The sequence below is a fragment of the Ornithorhynchus anatinus genome, chromosome 16 (genome assembly GCF_004115215.2).
Source record: "Ornithorhynchus anatinus isolate Pmale09 chromosome 16, mOrnAna1.pri.v4, whole genome shotgun sequence".
NCBI classification, from domain to species: Eukaryota; Metazoa; Chordata; class Mammalia; order Monotremata; family Ornithorhynchidae; genus Ornithorhynchus; species Ornithorhynchus anatinus.
The window spans coordinates 9394643-9411998 of record NC_041743.1 but is presented as its reverse complement, the minus strand read 5'-3'; the positions used below and the strand labels follow the sequence as shown (position 1 = coordinate 9411998).

At 40.3% G+C, this 17356-nt stretch overlaps 1 protein-coding gene across 4 annotated transcripts in view; it reads left to right on the top strand.

The window, feature by feature from the left end:
- The window catches only part of ACBD6 (acyl-CoA binding domain containing 6), a 107548-nt gene that overhangs the window by 76210 nt on the left and 13982 nt on the right, over positions 1-17356 (top strand). The window contains exon 7 of one of the 4 annotated variants that reach the window (XM_029081129.2): positions 6502-6546. The exons of the other annotated variants lie outside the window; for them this stretch is intronic. Within the exon in view, the coding sequence (XP_028936962.1) occupies positions 6502-6513 (12 nt within the window). The 3' untranslated portion in view covers positions 6514-6546. Of the gene's footprint in view, positions 1-6501; positions 6547-17356 lie in introns of those variants that run through there. 4 annotated transcript variants of the gene reach the window in all.

Here is a 17356-nt window from a genome sequence, read left to right as displayed (position 1 = left end):
GGGAGAATTAAAACCCTTTTGACTTGGTTTTGCAATGCAGGGGAAATTTTTAGTGACATTTAAAAGGTTTCTCTTGTGTTCCTCTAATGGGATAAATAAAAAAGGCTTGTTTTAGCCCAGCAAATGGGGGGACAATCCAATTTCCCTGATTCCATCAAGACACTCTTAAAGCATTAGCTCGTGCAGTAAAAAAAACTAGACTGACCCCCTTCGCCTGATGGCTTTGAAAAGTGTCCTGATGTGTAGGTATTTGCCCGACGCAGCACACTTGGTTATTGCTCTTCCAACACTTTTTTTTTCCCTGTGAAGGAAAAAGATGCCATGAAGCTCCAATAAATGTCAGTTTATATTATTGAAATATTGTAGCTGTTACAGAGAGTCCCCTAATAGCACCTCTGATTGGAAGCTCTTGTCACTGGGAAATGAATAAGAAAACTTGCCAAATATTTTAAAATCAAAAATCTAATTTAAGAAAAAATATGGGAAACAGCTATAGTTTCATTGGTATTGATTTCCTTTTCTTTTCTTACCAGAACAAAAAATTAGTGTTTCAACATTTATTTCAAAGAAGACAAAGTAGCAGAAGAGAATAGGGAAAAGGGACCAACAAAGGTTTCGCATCTGGTTCACTTGTTCAAAGTTTGGCGAAACAGGATTCAAATATAACAGTGCTTTTGAACAAGATGAAGTGTACTGGTGGTTGTCAGTCCAGGCCTTAGAAAAGCATTCACATGATCATTGACATCCTCTTGCTAGTGGTTTCAGAAGTTCAGCTTGAGGAAAGCACAGTGAGGGAGAAACCTAATCACCTGCCATCTCTACATTCCCTGCACTACTGGAATACGGCTTGAGGGGTCAAAGCCATTACCTTTGCCTTGTAGCTTTTGGAGGCAGAATAGGCAGCCTGTTGGAATTAGATAGGGGTTAGCAGAACTTGAGATGCTCCAAGATGCTGTCCAGTTCACCTCCCTCCTTTTAGGTGCAATGGAAATCTCTTTAATCGTAGCTAAGAGCAGACTCTGTGATGGAATCCCCTTAGTCATGGCTGAGAGCAGGCTCTCGCCTATCTTGGTTTGTGGAGGGGTCACCCTACTCCCTGGGTGCACCCAGAGATGCTCTCTATGTCTCTTCCCCCTTCACTCCCCACCCCCCACCCTGGACTCACTACTTCAGGCCTTTCCTAGGTTTTGGATTTGGGTTTTTAGTTGGGGGTTTTTTTGTTTGTTTTTTGGCTCCCATGCCAGGTTCCATGACAGAAAGGTGGGAGATTAATTTTCTGCACTCGTGCTCTGAGGATAGAGGTTTACTGCACTTTGCCGGCTACCAGTCTGACTTCTATATTTTACTCTTTCTCTCTCTCTTTCCCTCTCCTTTCCTCTCTACCTCTCTCCTCTGTCTCTTTGTCTCTCATTCTCTGAAAGCTCTTTTCCATTTAAGCTGCTCCCCAGATTTGAAAAGAGCATACCTGTAGCGTGAAAATGAAATTATTTCTTCAGTCTGATTAAAGAATCTTGACAGGCAGAGTATTACTGATATTCATATGTGCATGTTATTAAAATCAATAGAAATTGAAAATGAACATTCTCTGACTGGCCAACAATGCAGTAACAGTACAGTGCCTTGGAATCCTAATGCCTGTGCTTGGAAGTGACCTGTCTTTGCGTAGGGCTTGGTCTGCACTGGCCAGGTGAATTAAAGATTTAAGCAATTTTCTGGTTGATTTCCTCCATAATGACTGTCCCACTGGGAAGACCAAAATATTCATTTGAGGGTATGAATTATCCAATGGGGCTATCTACTGTCTACATGAAACAAAACCACCAGATAACCAGGGTACATGTCTGCTATTTCTTTTATGCTCTCCAAAGTGCTTGCTACAGTGCTCTGCACCTAGTAAGCACTCAGTAAATACCTTTGATAGGTAATTGCTGAAGCCTCCATTTAATTTGGGTTGAGCAGATGGGCTCTCCATCCACTGGAGTCCCTATGTGTGAGAGAGAGAGAGGGAGGTAATAGCATTATAGCAAGGGGAAGATTGAAGCCTAGAAAAGCCAATTGACTTGTCCAAGAATACCTGTTGCAGAATAAGAACTATACTGAAGTCCCCTAGTTCCCAGGCTAGTGCCTATCCACTCTCAATCAACGAGTGGTATTTATTGAGCAGTTACTATGTACAAAGCACTAAACACATACTAAACACTAGGGAGAGTACCATATAACAACAAACAGACACATTACCTGCCCACAATGAGCTCATGACTTGTGTCTCAAGTTTACAGTCTGGGAATTATCTTTAACTTTTCCCCTTTTTTCAATTCCATATTCATGATGTCACCAAATCCTACCAGTTTTTTCCTCCACAGCATTTCCAACCTATGCCCTTCCTTCTCCATCCAAGCTGCTACCATGTTGGTCCAAGCACTTGTGTCCCAGGGTGACTATCACTGATCCCCATGTCTCAGCCACTCTTTTCTAATCTTCATTATGCTGCACGAATTATCTTTCTAAAATGCCTTTTTCCACCCGTCTCCTCATTGCTTTAAAACATCCAACCATTTTCCATTCTTCTCCACATCAAGCAGCAACTCCCTGAATCACTCAATCAGCAGTCTCCCTCTTACTTATTCACTCTCTTCTCTCACTGCACCCCGCCTCACAATCTTCATTCCTCTCAGTCAGACACTCACTGCTCCACTCTTGCCTCTCCCACCACCAGCCTCTTGGTCATACCCTCCCCCTTGCCTGGGATTTTCTTCCCTGTCATATCAGACAGATCCAAATTCTCCGCATCTTCGAAGACCCTATAAAATCACATCTCCCCAGTGTGTAGCCCCTTTACTGCTGTATTAACATTTTGGAGCCACCTAAGCACTGAACACTCAATTATGTTCATAACAAGTCACTTAACCTCTCTGTGCCCTAGTTACCTCATTTATAAAATGGGGATTAAGATTTTGAGCCCCACATGAGACAACCTGATTACTTTGTATCTACCCCAGTGCTCAGAACAGTGCTTGGCACATAGCGCTTAACAAATACCATCATTATTATTTTACATACTCTATTATTTCTTTGTATCTGTAATTCATTTTAGTGTCTATCTCTCCTTATAGATTGTAAACATCTTGAGGGCAGAGATCATATATACCAATTATTTTGTACTCTCACGAATGCTTAGTACAGTGTTCTGCACATAGTGGATACTAAAATACTATTTTTTATTATTATTATTATAAATTATATTGACTACCTCCCCCTCTAGGCAGTAGCCTCATTGTAGACTGGGAACGTGTCTACTAGCTCTGTTGTATTTTACTCTCCCAAACGCTTAGTACAGTGCTCCGCACATAGTAAGTGCTCAGTAAATATCGATGATGATGATAACTAAATTTAAACTATATTTTGGATACACTCATTCTTTTTTCACCCTAGTGAATTTTTTTAGGCATGACTCCTGTTCATAAAATACTCAACTCCAATTGGCCTGCCTCTGAAATTAAGGACACTGCAGAATCGAGCTAACCATAAAGGAAGGAATGATGTTCTTACTAATAAAAGGCTGTTTGTTCTGAACTGTCCTTCAATCTGTTCTGTGCCATTAGTTTGGCTGTAAACTTGTTGAGGCTAGGCAGTTGGCTTTTAATTTGATTGTGTGCTCTCAAGCACCTAGTACAACTCTTAAGATACAAATGGGCCCACAGTCTATGCTCTTGGCAATGAGACTCCTAATCTTTTCAATGACTTCTGAATCTCAGTCGGATTTTTAAGACAACAGGGAGTTTGCTGGAGAGCATGTATTACTTTCTCAAGAGTTAGGATGCTGTCTGTATTCATAATTTAGTTTAAACTGAATATAGATTTGAAACAGCTGTAGGTTATTAAAATAGAACAGTCAAGATTTTTCCTGTGTCCCTACATTTCTCCATCAATCTTTTAGAGATCCATTTAATAATCAACTCCCTTTATTTCTTCATATTTCTTTATTTGAAAATCAACTGTAAGGTAAAAGACCACCACCCTTCTTGATGTACAGTGCTGGTATTTCACCTCATGGCCAGAGTGCAGGAGGGTGGCTTCCAGAAGGAATATTATATAGGAGAGGCCAGGGCAGTGGTAGTAGTGGTTAATCTTTATATTTCTACCTCCGTGTGCTGTTCTGTTATCCGACAGCCGGTCGGTCGGACACGGGCCAGGTGCCAGCAGTGACTTTACAGGCTTTGTGGTCCAGATTATTTAAAGGAGATTAACCCTTCTAAACCCCTTAGATTTTAATTATTTCTGTATGTGGTTATAAAACCAGCAGTCTGCTAGTTTGAGGACACAACTGGCCATGCCCTCATCCTTAACCTGGTTTCCACAACCATATAGTTTTAATTCTGCCACCAGAAAGGCTGTGTATTTAAGTTTGCTTTTCCTTGTGTTTTCATTGTTTTCTTCTTTACATTGTGTTTTGCACTGTGGGACTAGTTCCCATTTTGTTACCAAGATGACTAAAATGTCAAAAGATAAAAATGTGACCAAATTAGAAATAACTGTTTTGAAATGCTTGCAAAAATGCTCTTTGATAAATGTTAGAAATATAGTGGCACCAAGCTATAGCCCAGAGCTATAGTCCAGGACCTAAAAAAAATCAGTCATGGATTCCGAATTTCCTCTGTGAATCCTCAGGCTGAGAGAGGAGGATTCAAATCTCACAAGACCCGTGCGGGCCTTAGAAGGAAGGGAATCCTCAGCAAAATTGGGGGCAAGGCATGGATGCACAAAGGGTGCACATAGATTCTCAGTCTGCTGTAGGTCTGGGCCCAGGAACCTGGGTCCTGTCTCCACATTCAGGAACCCAAGATAATAATAATAATAATAATAATTGTGATATTTGTTAAGTGATTACTGTGTGCCATGCACTGCACTAAGCACCGGGGTAGGTACAAGTAAATCAAGTTGGACACAGCCCCTGTCCCACACGGTACTAATCCCCATTTTACAGATGAGAGAACTGAGGCCCAGAGGAAGTGAAGTGACATCCGCAGTCACACAGGAGACAAGTAGTGTAACTGGAATTAAAACCCAGGTCCTCTGACTCCCAGGCCCGTGCTCTATCCACCAGGCCACACTGCTTCCCAAGGCTCCTGGGGTAATAGGTAAGAGAAAGGTTGGATAGGTAACTCATCACTGTCTTAGAACACCATGTGGATCCCCATTTTACCCATCTGCTCTAGTGACCCCAAATTCAGCTGCCCCCAGCTCCTTCTTCTGTGTCTTTGAAATGTAAAGCCTTTTGAGGAATTTACCCACAGCAGTTGGGGAGTGTAGGCAAGTATGCCAGAACATGAGATGTGGCCAGAGTGGAAGTAACCTCTTGTCACAAATTTGAGGCTTTTATTGTAAATTGATTTTCTGGTTGTGTTTTCAGTAGCCTCCTAGATGGGTGCTCTATTTTCTCTGCTTATTTCTTAAAGTTTCTCAGTGGACAGACTGGGGCTACAATGTAGACTGCTCAGACTAATAAGGATGGGTTTGGATATGTCCTTTGTCTGAGAGGACAGAAGAGATAGGTACCAATAGCTTCCCCAGCTCTGTTACCCAAGACGCTCTGAAGTCTAGTACAGTGTCCCAAGCATAACCCCTGAAGTAATGGCCACCTCATAAGGCGTCCAGCAGAAAGTGGTATTTAGTAGTTAGGAGTCATCAAGAATCTAGTGACTATTAAAATTGGTATTGGATGGCCTAAAGAATCTCTCAACAAGAACCCAGCCCCATAGCAAATGTCCAGCAGCTGAGAAGCTACTAACTTTAATCGTGGTCATTCTCAAAAGTAAGGCCAGGAACCATCTTCACTGGGTCAGGCCATCGGAGCTGAGCTACACGCTATCCAGAAACCATCCTGCTAGCAAGGACCGCCCCCCTTGCTAAGGACACTGAATACAAAGGAAAACAACTCGAAGGAAAAGATCAGAGGACCCGGGTTCTAAACCTGGCTCTGCCACTTGTCTTTTGTGTAGCCTTAGGCAAGTCACTTCACTTCTCGGGGCCTCAGTTTCCTCATCTGAAAAATGCAGAAAAAATCCTACTCCCTCCCTCTGCTCCACAGCACTATGTATTTATCTATTAATTTCTATTTATTTCTGCTAATGTCCATCTCCCCTACTAGACTGTAAACTCACTGTGGGCAAGGAACATATCTGCCAACTCTGTCATATTGTACTCTCCCAAGTGCTTAGTACAGTACTCTGCACACACAGTAATTGCAAAGTAAATACGATTGATTGACTGATTATTCCCTCCTATATAGATTGTGAGCCCCACATGGGACAGGTTCTATATCCAACCTGATTGTCTTGTATCTGCCTCATGCTTGTGCACAGTAAACTCTCAACAAGTACCATAATTATTATGTACATGTGACTTGAACCAGGAGATTGGTTAGGCCAATTGGAAGTTTTATATTCCAATTTTAGGAGCACATAACCTATTGTAATTTTTTTTTAACTACTGGAAATACAGATTAGACATTGAGTTGAGGAGCAGCGGAGTCTAGTGGAAGGAGGACAGGCCTGGGATTCAGCGAACCTGGGTTCTAATCCTGCTGTGCCAGTTACCTGATGTGTGCCCTTGGGTGAGTCACTTATCTTCTTTGTGCCTGAGTTTCGTTATCTTTAAATGGGGATTCAGTGCCTGTTCTCCCTCTTACTTAGACTGTAAATCCAATGTAGGACCCGATTATCTCATACTTCCCCCAGCGCTTAGTACAGTGCTTAGCACATAGTAAGCACTTAACAAATACCACAGTTATTATTATCCCAGTGCTTAGAACAGGACTTAACATATAGTAAGCACTTAATAAATAAATTGACAATAATTCTAGCAAATGACCCCCACCTCTGAAGACCTTGTGTGCATGGAGGAAGATATATGCCAACTGATCCCCTGTGGTTTCAAAGATAAGGGCTTGTTCACCTGCCTTCAGATTTTTTAAGCTAAACCAGATGTTGCAAACAGTTTCTCAATTAATGTACACCAAGCTCTTTCCCATCTCTGCCATCGATAAAAGTCTTTAAATTCCTTCTCTCCCAACACTCAACTTTCGACAGCCATTTAACAGTCTGTTAAATTATGATTTCTGAAAAGATGAGTGCTATGAAAGATTATTGTTCTTTATTAAATAAATGATGGCATAGTATCTTTTCGTGATTTAACTGCAAAGTTATGTTGTCATACCTAACATAAAGTTCTTACAAGAGCATGAAATGTACTACACCATGCAGTTTCCTTAATATGCATCAGATGAAATATGCAATCTAATTTTTAAGCTGCTGAGAATTGAATGCTGTCTTAACTGGTAGACACAAACACGTGTAGAATAACTATAAAATCCTTGGTAACTTGGAAATGAGTCTTTGAATTCCATGGTGTTCTCCAAAGTGAATGGATAAGAATTCTTATTCCATTTAGTGAGGATTCATAACCCCCTTTTTTAAAATGGTATTTGTTAAGCATTTATTATGTGCTAGGAAGTGTACAAAGTGCTGGGGTGGATGTGAGCTAATTAGGATGGACACAGTCCATGTTCCACATGGGCACAGTCTTAATCTTCATTTTATAGATGGGGGAACCGAGGCTCAGAGAAGTTAAGTGACTTTCCTACAGTCACACAGCAGTCAAGTGGTAGAGTCAGGATTAGAACCTATGTTCTCTGATTCCCAGTCCCTTGCTCTTTCCCCTAGCTCACACTGTTTCCCTTGCCACTAATATGGTCAGATAATTGGCAGAGATTTCTTAATAGCATAGTAATCTTCATCTCTGAGTTTTTTTCCCATTCTAACATTTCAGAAAAGTCATTGCATTATCATTAGATAATGTGGAGTTATTTGCAAGTAAAGTTATTTTATTCCTGGGTACCTTTTTGAAATAAATAAATGCTAATAATAATTGTGGTATTTAAGTGCTTACTATGTGTCAAGCACTATATGAAGCACTGGGGGAGATGCAAGGTAATCAGCTCCCACATGAGGTTCTCAGTCAAAGAAGAAGGGAGAACAGGTATTGAATCCCCATTTTGCAGTTAAGGAAATTGAGGCACAGTTAAGTGATTTGCCCAAGGTCACACAACAGATAGGTGGCAGAGCCAGGATTAGAACTACGGTCCTCTGACTCCCTGACCCAGGTTCATTCCACTGTGCCAATGATTTATGATTCCATGAAGTTACATGAAGGCAGAACTAGGAAAATTATACAGTAATAAATTAAATTAAACAGAATATGTGATTTGGATTAGTTTGTGGATTAGGTATAATAAGTATTCCCCAATCCAGCCAGGGTTGCTAAATTTTGGAAATCTTTAAAATCAGGGCATACATCTCTCTGGGCTAATTTAGGTGAAGGGTACTTGAGGGTAGAGGAATAGTCAAGATAGCCAATGATATAAAATAATAATAATGTTGGTATTTGTTAAGCACTTACTATGTGCCAAGCACTGTTCTAAGTGCTAGGGTAGATACAAGGGAATCAGGTTGTCCCACATGGGGCTCACAGTCTTCATTCCCATTTTACAGATCAGGTAACTGAGGCACCAAGAAGTTAAGTGACTTGCCCAAGGTCACACAGCTGACAAGTGGTGGAGCTGGGATTAGAACCCACCACCTCAGACTCCCAAGCCTGTGCTCTTTCCACTGAGCCATGCTGCTTCTTATGCAATGTATGAAGATATCATTATTATTGTATTTTTTAAGCATTTACTGTGTGTCAAGCACTGTTCTAGGCACCTGGGTAGATGCAAGTTAATCAGGTCAGACACAGTCCTTGATCTACGTGAAACTCCCAGTCTAAGTAGGTTGGGAGTATAGACATTGAATTCCCATTTTACAGATGAGGAAACTGAATGTAAGTGGTTTTTCCAAGGTCACATAGCAAGCGATTGGCAGTGCTGGAATTAGAACTCAGGGCCTCGGGCCCCCAGTCCCACTAGACCACACAGGCCTTAACTAGGTCTGAAGATAGTTCTGGTCTCCTAAAGAATTGTCAGAGAAGATGAAAGAATTCTACTTAGTCCACTTAGAGTGGATAGTTAATACTTTCTTCAAAGAGCTGTCATCTGGTTGCAACAATTCACTTTAAAGGCACCAAAACGTATTTCTATAAAGCCTAGAAGGCATAAGCATATACAATTTAGTGTAAATATAATAGTGTGGAAATTGAAAAATTGAGTGCCTCAAAAGGAAAGAGGGAACCTTAGGCCAACAGACTTCCCTGCATTTGGTCATTTTGGGGGGCAGGCAAATGGCCTTGATGCTGAAAAATCTCCAGTTCAGGCCTATGCTGAAAGGGGAAACAGGGGGTTAAATTTCTGAGCTGTAGAAGCAGATTGTGTTTTTCTTCTGTGATCTGGGCTGACAAGACATCAGTATTCTATTCATCTGTTGGGAATTAGGCTGTTAATCCAATCAATGACTCTTGAGTGAGCTGTGGGCCTGCCTCCCCCACTGGGGAACAATGGGATCAGACTGTAGATTGTTTAAGAGCACTGTGCTGTCCCTGTGTCAGGTGGAATTCTCAAATGTTCCCTGGTGAATTGAGGCTAGGGAAAGCTGTCTGGACCCATTTATTCTGCTCCTTAAATATCCAGGTATCTGCCCTATCCATACTAAAGCAGTAGAGACCTTAGTGGCTAAAAGAATGCAACAGACACGAACTAACTGTACAAAAGAGAAGAGTGGTTGTATCTTGGACAATTACTGTATACCCATTTTCACTTTACAAATAACTAATATGTGACTCACCAATTCTAATTAAAGCAAGTTTCAATTTTTTTTAATGCTTTGGGGAGTTTATGCCATTTTTTAAATCCTTCTGACATCCTAGCACGATTCTTTTCACAGTTGCTGTTTTATCAAGTCTCTAACTATATTTATCAATCTTTCCTGAAATGATTGAAATGATGAGGTAAACAGAAGACCTTTGAGCTAGTTTTTTCTGGAGTGCGGCAGCATATTTTTCTAAACTGACCATAGGGATAGGATGAGTTGTCAAAGAAAACCAGGAGAAAATCCTGAATGCAGGTGCTGGCAAAGACAGACGAGCCAAAAAAAAAAAAAAAAAGCAATCACATTCTTCCCTATAGGTATATCAATGCTGTAAAGGAAAGCATCCCAAATGAATGATTGTGGATCTGTATTAAGAAAATTAAAGTTATTGTTGGTATGGCTCATGTGATTTATACAATTCTTTCAATTTGAAGGATTCCATAGCACTTCACAAATTTCATATACAGCCAATACTACATATCTATATCAAAGAGCCTCATAATGAAATAGGAATCTTACTGGGTTTAGTGATAGCAAAGGGGCACTACAGCACAAGAAAGGAAATGAGAACTGCAGAACCCCAAAGAGAAGTTCACTTAAGTTATCTTCAGAGTTTTTTTAAAAAAAACATAGGAACTCCAAATTCCATTAAGGACAGGGAATGTGTTTGCTAATTCTGTTATGTGATATTCTCCCAAGGCCTAGGTACAGTGTTCTGAACATAGTAAGTGCTCAGTAAATACCATTAATTGATTGATTGGATGGACTTTGATTATGTAGAGATTGAAGGAAAAGCAAAACAACAATTTCTTTTTAATTATCAGTGCCTGATCAATGTAATTCTCAGCTTGCAGAAATTATTGCATTTCTTGTGCAATTATAGTTTTAAAGGTAATATGAAATGAGACATTCCCTGCCCAGTGCAGACTCTTTTTTTTTCCTCAAGATATTGAGGGCTGATTGACATTTGAAGTTGAGATTTTATGGATGCCCTAATTTTCCAATGTACCAACTGATAATAATTGTAACTCTGGTATTTAAGTGTGTACTGGGTTCTAGGCACTGAACTAAGCATAGATACCAGTGCTTCAAGTCGGGTTGAAGTAGGACTTGTAGTCAGGTGTAGGTTGGTGTTAGATGAGAGACGTGTGTGTGTTGGGTTGTCATAGAACAGTAGGCAAGGTCAGAGGAGAGCTGACCCAGTGCCATAAAGCTGACAGTAAAAAGTATTTGATGCAAAGATGAGTGGGCAACTATTAGAAGTTTTCAAGGAGTGTTTTTCCTTGTGGGCAGGGATCATGTCAACGAACTCTGTCATAGTTTATTCTCCTGAATGCTTAGTACAGTGTGCCGCACACAGTAAGGGCTCAGTAAATATGATTGTGTTTTTAGAAAAATCATCTGGGCAGCAGAGTGAAGTATGGACTGAAGAGGTGAGAGAGGAGTCAGGGAGGTCAGGTAGTAGATTGATGCAGTAATCAAGGAACAGTAGGATAAGTACTTGGATTAGCATGGTAGCAGTTTGGAAGGCATGGAAAGGGTGGATTCTAGAGCTGAAGGTAGAATTTACAAGATTTGGTAACAGAGGGAATATATGAGGCAAATGAGAGAAATGAGTAGAGGACACTGCCAAGGCTAAGGGCTTGTAAGGCAGGGAGAATGGTGGTGTTTTCTCTGGTGACTAGCCCAAGGGACACAAAAAGCAGGTGGCAGTCTGAATTAGAGCCAAGATCCTCTGACTCCCAGGCCTTTGCTCTTTCCACTACTAGGCCAAGCTGAATTATTTCAGCTATCTTTAGTGCAGTGAAAGCTGTTATACCTAGATTCTCTAAGCCATGTGCTTTGTGTCTGAGGAGGTTCATCCTTGCAACCAGAGTGTACAGTAAAGGGACTGAAGCATTGCCTACCACTCCCTCCTATTTGCTTTTTCCATGTCAGCTGAGAGCCAACATGCACCTTTTCAGCCATCTGGAATGTTCCTCTGGCCCCCTCTAGCACACACTTTTGCTGTCTGAACATTTTCCATGGTTCCTTTGTTGTCTTCTGCTCCCAACTGGCTGATGTCCATGGTCTCAAAGAACATATATAAGTGCTCTGACCACAGCTTTGGAGTACCAGTCCACATAACAGTGCTACAAGCTGGGTTGGCTCATGGAATCATCCCCACCTTCTAAAAAGCTGCTGCTTCTGCCCTTACCTAAGGAGCAGGGACAACAAGAGTACTGTACAGGCAGGCCATACACTAAGTACTGCTTGAATGACTGGGGTTCAAGCCTAAAACCTAATGCTTTCCAGCTTCCCTCCCTTCCCTGCCCCACATTCTTACTTAATTCCAGATTATGGGAAAACCAGACCTGCATGTTTGGTTTCCCTGTTTGATTAAAAGTAGAAAGATTCATTATTTAAATCTTAAATCTTTTTTGGTTTTAAAAGAATAAAACAAAAACTACAGATCCGACGACATCACCATTTGGAAAATTTCACAGAAGCAGAGAAAAAGGCAGTTTCAGTAGAGCAATCCATGTCTTTCTTTTAATATTTCTTTTGAGTAAATTAAAAATAAAGGGAAAGAGGGTGGCACCAGGTCCAAGCCCTGGGAGATAGATGAGCTTTCCTAGAGCTCCTGACCTCTAAGAATACAATCTAATGTTTTAACCATATCCTGAAGTTCAATTTGAGCAAAAAGTAAAGGCTGAAATGCCTGGAAAAAGATTTCTCTAATCATGACCTTCTTGGAGAGAAAATATATATCCAAGAAAAAACAGCCAATGAGTGAGTACTTCAAAGAAGAAATGAGAGTAGAGAATGGAAAATAGAAACACCATTTCTCTCTCAACTCATACCATTGGTGAAAGGTAAAAATCAGGTCTTGATCAAAGTAATTTCTGTGACAACTGACTAAACACAAGTTTACAATATTGATAAACTCTTGGGCTTATGAAATGATAAATATGGTTGCACCCTAGAAACCAATTCAGAAACTCTAAAGTTGTTTAGACACTCCACTTCAACCAGCAAATTCACAGCCATAAAAAAAAAAAAAGAGCTACCGCTAAGAATAAAAACTCCCAAAACATTATTGTGTAGGAAAGCAAAGTGGAATTGCTAATAGTCAATACCACAGTGCTTTGCACATAGTAAGCGCTTAGTAAATATCATTGATTGATAATAGAGCCAAAGAAGTCATAGACTTGCCAAAAGAGAAGGGCGTGCTCTTCTCCACAAAGTTTTGGAGAATGACTCCTGAAAAAGATTCTAGTGAAAACCAAACTTTGATTTGCATGGAGATCTTGAATAGATCTAAAAATCAATTAAAATGGAATTCAATCTCACAAGCTTTTCAGCATAACACAAACTTGACATAAGCTTTGTGTCAAGGGAGCCCCTGATGATGGAAATCTTCAGGACAGTATTACACTCTAGGTAATGCTCTTTGGTATATTTTATGTAAGATTGGAATACAACATGTTTTCTAACCATCCTGCAGTTTATTTCAGAATTGCTGTTCTTGTAGGAGAACTTTTTGGGATATTTTTAAGGTTTTGTTGTTTTTAATTTTCATTTGAAAAATTTCAAAATTGATTCCTAATTATTTTCTGTTCTAGTCTGTATTACTTATGCAGTCTGTCCTTATTCATTTTCTTACCCCTTCTACCTTCAAAGCCTAATTGACAGCACATCTTCTCCAAGAGGCCTTCCCTGACTAATCCCTCATTTCCTGTTTTCCCACTCCCTTGTGTCACTCTGATTTGCTCCCTTTATTCACCCCTCCCTCAGCCCCACAGCATTTATGTACCTATCCATAATGTATTTACTCTGTTAATGCCTGTTTCCCCCTCTAGACTGTGAGCTCGTTGTAGGCAGGGAATGTGTCTACCAACTCTGTTATATTGTACTCTCCCGAGTCCTTTGTACAGTGCTTGCTTGCTCAATTGCTTGAATATAGTACAGTATGGTAGTTCTTATTTCCAGAATGACTGGTTTAGCCTCATATTCTGCATCATCTATGCATTTGGATCTGTGACCTTTTGGCATTTGGTATTCTCCCCACCCTCAACCCCTCAACACTTATGTCCAAGTCTATAAATTATGTATTTTAAATTATTTCTTCAAACTGATACCTGTATCCCCCTCTAGAGAAGACTGTAAGCTTGTTGTGGGCAGGGAACATGTCTACCAACTCTGTTGTATTGTAGTCTCCCAAGCACTTAGTCCACTGCTCTGCACAATAAGTGTTCAATAAATGTCACTGATGAGAGTGGTCCTGAGCAAACACTGAGCTCTTAGGAGTTGGGTATGTTTCCATTGGTAGAAAAACGAGGTTTGTGACTGAGCCTACTTGGACTAACTTTTAAAAGTGATTTATATTAAGTGCTGTGTTTAAGATTATATGTGAAATATCTACTACTTTTCCCTCAACTATTAATTTTACAACTCAATCCAAAAAAGCCATCAAGTTTTATCCTAAATGATTTCTTTTTAACAAACAAGGAATGATTGTTACTCTTGAATCCATTATGTCTTAAATGTTTTCTGAATTTTTTCCTCAATATTTGCTCAGTTGGTTTTACCAAATTTGGATGTTGAATTCAAAAGCATTCTTCTTTTACTCATAAAAATTGTAACCACTTTAGCTCTTTTTAATCTCTCCAGTTCTCAATAATTTTTCAGAAAGAATTGTAAATGATTCAACATGTAAACTAGCAAAGTGCCCTGATATGTTGTTGTTCTTGTTGAAGACAACTTTAAAAAAAAGTGTTCTGCTTTTTATGGTGGATTATTAGCATCTTCATAAAGTTCACACTTCCTCGTTTAGTAACAAGCCAACTTTCTAATCTCTCTCCTTCCTGATACAAAAACCCTATTCTACTGTGCTCAGACGTTTTTACAAACAGTAATTCTTCCTGTTTTTTATGTCTTTGTATACCCCCCTAAAAGTTTAATTTGATGCTTCAAATTCTTCTCAGACATTTCCTTGAACTCATGTAACTCATTTTTTCCTCAAGATTTTCAATTCTGGAGGAGGGGGGGGAAACTCTATAATTACTAGCATTTGTTGGTCACACAGCCATTGACTTAAGATTACAGACGTCCTATGCACTGGTAGTACCAGCAATTCTCTTGGGGCTCCTGGGGGGCAAGGCCTATAATAAATTATGCCACAGGTATAATAACCATTTCCATAAAACATGACCAGACCTAACTTTTTCTTCTTTGGAGGGCGAGTGGAGTGGAGTGGGAGAGTGAAGTGCAATTCAGTAGTAATTGCAGTATTCATTGAGCCCGTACCCCATATAGTACAAGGTTCTAAGCCCTGGGAAAAGTACAACATAAACCCCATGAGGGACAATAACTGTGTCCAACCTGATTAGCTTGTATCTACCCCAGCACTTAGTACAGTACCTGGCACATAGTAAGCACATAACAGATACCATTTAAAAACAAAAACAAATCCCACAGAAACCCAAGTTTCATACCCTACCACAAGGAGTTTACAATCTACCAAAAGGGAGTGGAATGGCACCTGCTGATGCCATTTCCCTACCCTCATCGGCCCTACAAAAACTTTTGTGCTTTCCTTCAGAATTTAGAAGTTGCTAAGAGTTGATTCTCCCCTCTAGTCTGTCTTTTCTGGGTTGTGCTTGCCTCTACTAATAAGCTTGGCAAAAGAGGAAAGCAGAGAAAGGGACTAGATTCAGACTCTTCCCTACATCCTCCATGCCCCTCCCCATGTGTGCATGACTGAGTCCCCTCCTGAATGCTCAGGTGAGAAAGCCCAAAATACACTCATTGAGGGGAGGCTTACCCAGAAGATAATGTGGATTTAGCCAGCTTAGGCCAGAGCTGCTTCTTTAAGTTCTTTGCTTGGCCTTTATTATTCATTAGGTAGAGCATCAATCATTCAGTCCTGTCAGTTACCTGCCACATATTGCAGCTTTCTGGAGGAAAGCTTTCTGAAGGACAACAAAGCCCAGAAAGCTTAGGTGGTACTAAAGTTGTAGCCATGGGGTACAACTGCACCACCTATTCCCCTCCCTCACCGTACTTTCTTCTTTTTTATCCTTTTATTTCGAGGATCAATTGTGTATGTGAGATTAACTAAATACTTTTCTTTCACACTTGGCTTTTTAGTCCTGTACTCCCCATACTCATGGCAAAAATGTCTGGAATGAAACTTGTTGGCCTATTTCACTATGCAGGTAGAGGCTTCGAGCAATCTGTATGGCTTTCTCCTGGAGATGCCTTCAGGATCATTTTTTCACTGAAAGCAAAGGAACGGTGCCCAATTTCATTTACATTTAGCATAGGCACTTAGTTTGTGGCTTGCTGGCCCTCCAGTGTACTTTGCCCCAAGTCCCTTTGTTGTGTGATTATTGACAGTAAAACCTTAAGATGATACCGGTTTTTTCAGCATGGTGTGTAATTTGAAGCAACTGCTGTTTCCCAGCTGACTTGATTCTAGTCTGAACCTGGTTAATATCGTAAATCAATGTTTTTCCTGGATTCCTACCTTTTGAATTAATATGTTACAGTTTCTTATTGTTGTGATAAAGATCATTGCTTGCCAAGGTTTAAAAATGTTTAAGACACATAAATTTGTCAAAAAATGGAACCCTTTCTCCTCAGGTAATTGGGGTAAGTGGTTCAGAAGTCATCCTAGACCAAAACGGTTTTGAATCATATTCTGTAACAAGCCTCTGTCATCCTCCTCCCATTATGTGTTGGAGAGGACACTGGTTTTTATTTGTATGACAAGAATGATACATTTGAGTGTGACGTTGACTTGAGCTTTTATTTCATGCTTCACATCTGCAGTCTTTCACTTTGCCTTCCTTCCTTCCTGCCATCTTCTAACCCATTTCTCCTATCATATCCACTCCCTTTTTCCCTGTCCTCTGCCCCATCCTTCTATAATTTTTTTTCTGCTCCTCATATTTCAACCCCACTTTCTTACCCACTTTTCCCCTGTTCTGGTCCTCCCCATTTTTCCCCTGCCTCCACACCAATTTCCTGGCCTTCCCCATTTCCTCCTGTCTTGCTCTAGCCCTACTCTTCTCCTTTCCAATCCATGACCTACAATTCCCATTTTTATTTTGCTTCCCTGTTCTTCCAGGCCACAGAGTGATCCAATTGCCCCCTCTTTCTTGCAACCATAGCCTTCCCCAGCTACACTCCTTGTTCTCTAGACTTTATTGAACACCTGTTGTGTAGCAGGAATTGTACTAAGTGCCTACGAACTTAGAATAGAAATTGAAGACATAATCTCCCTGTCCTCAGAAAGTTTACATTCTAAGAAACCCATCTATGACTCTTAGTTGACCTTGATGGAAGCTGATGAAGAAACCAAATGTCTCCTAGCCCTTTGGTAGATTAAGCACTTCAACTTTGTTGATCTCTAGTTTGACAAGATTTTTGCCTTGTTAACCAGTCAGTCAGAGGTATTTATTGAGTGCTTACTTTATGCAAAGCATTGCCCTGAGCGCTTTCAAGAGTAAAGTACAACAGAGTTGATAGACATGTTCTCTGCCCATAAGACCTTACCGTCTAGAGCAGGAGAC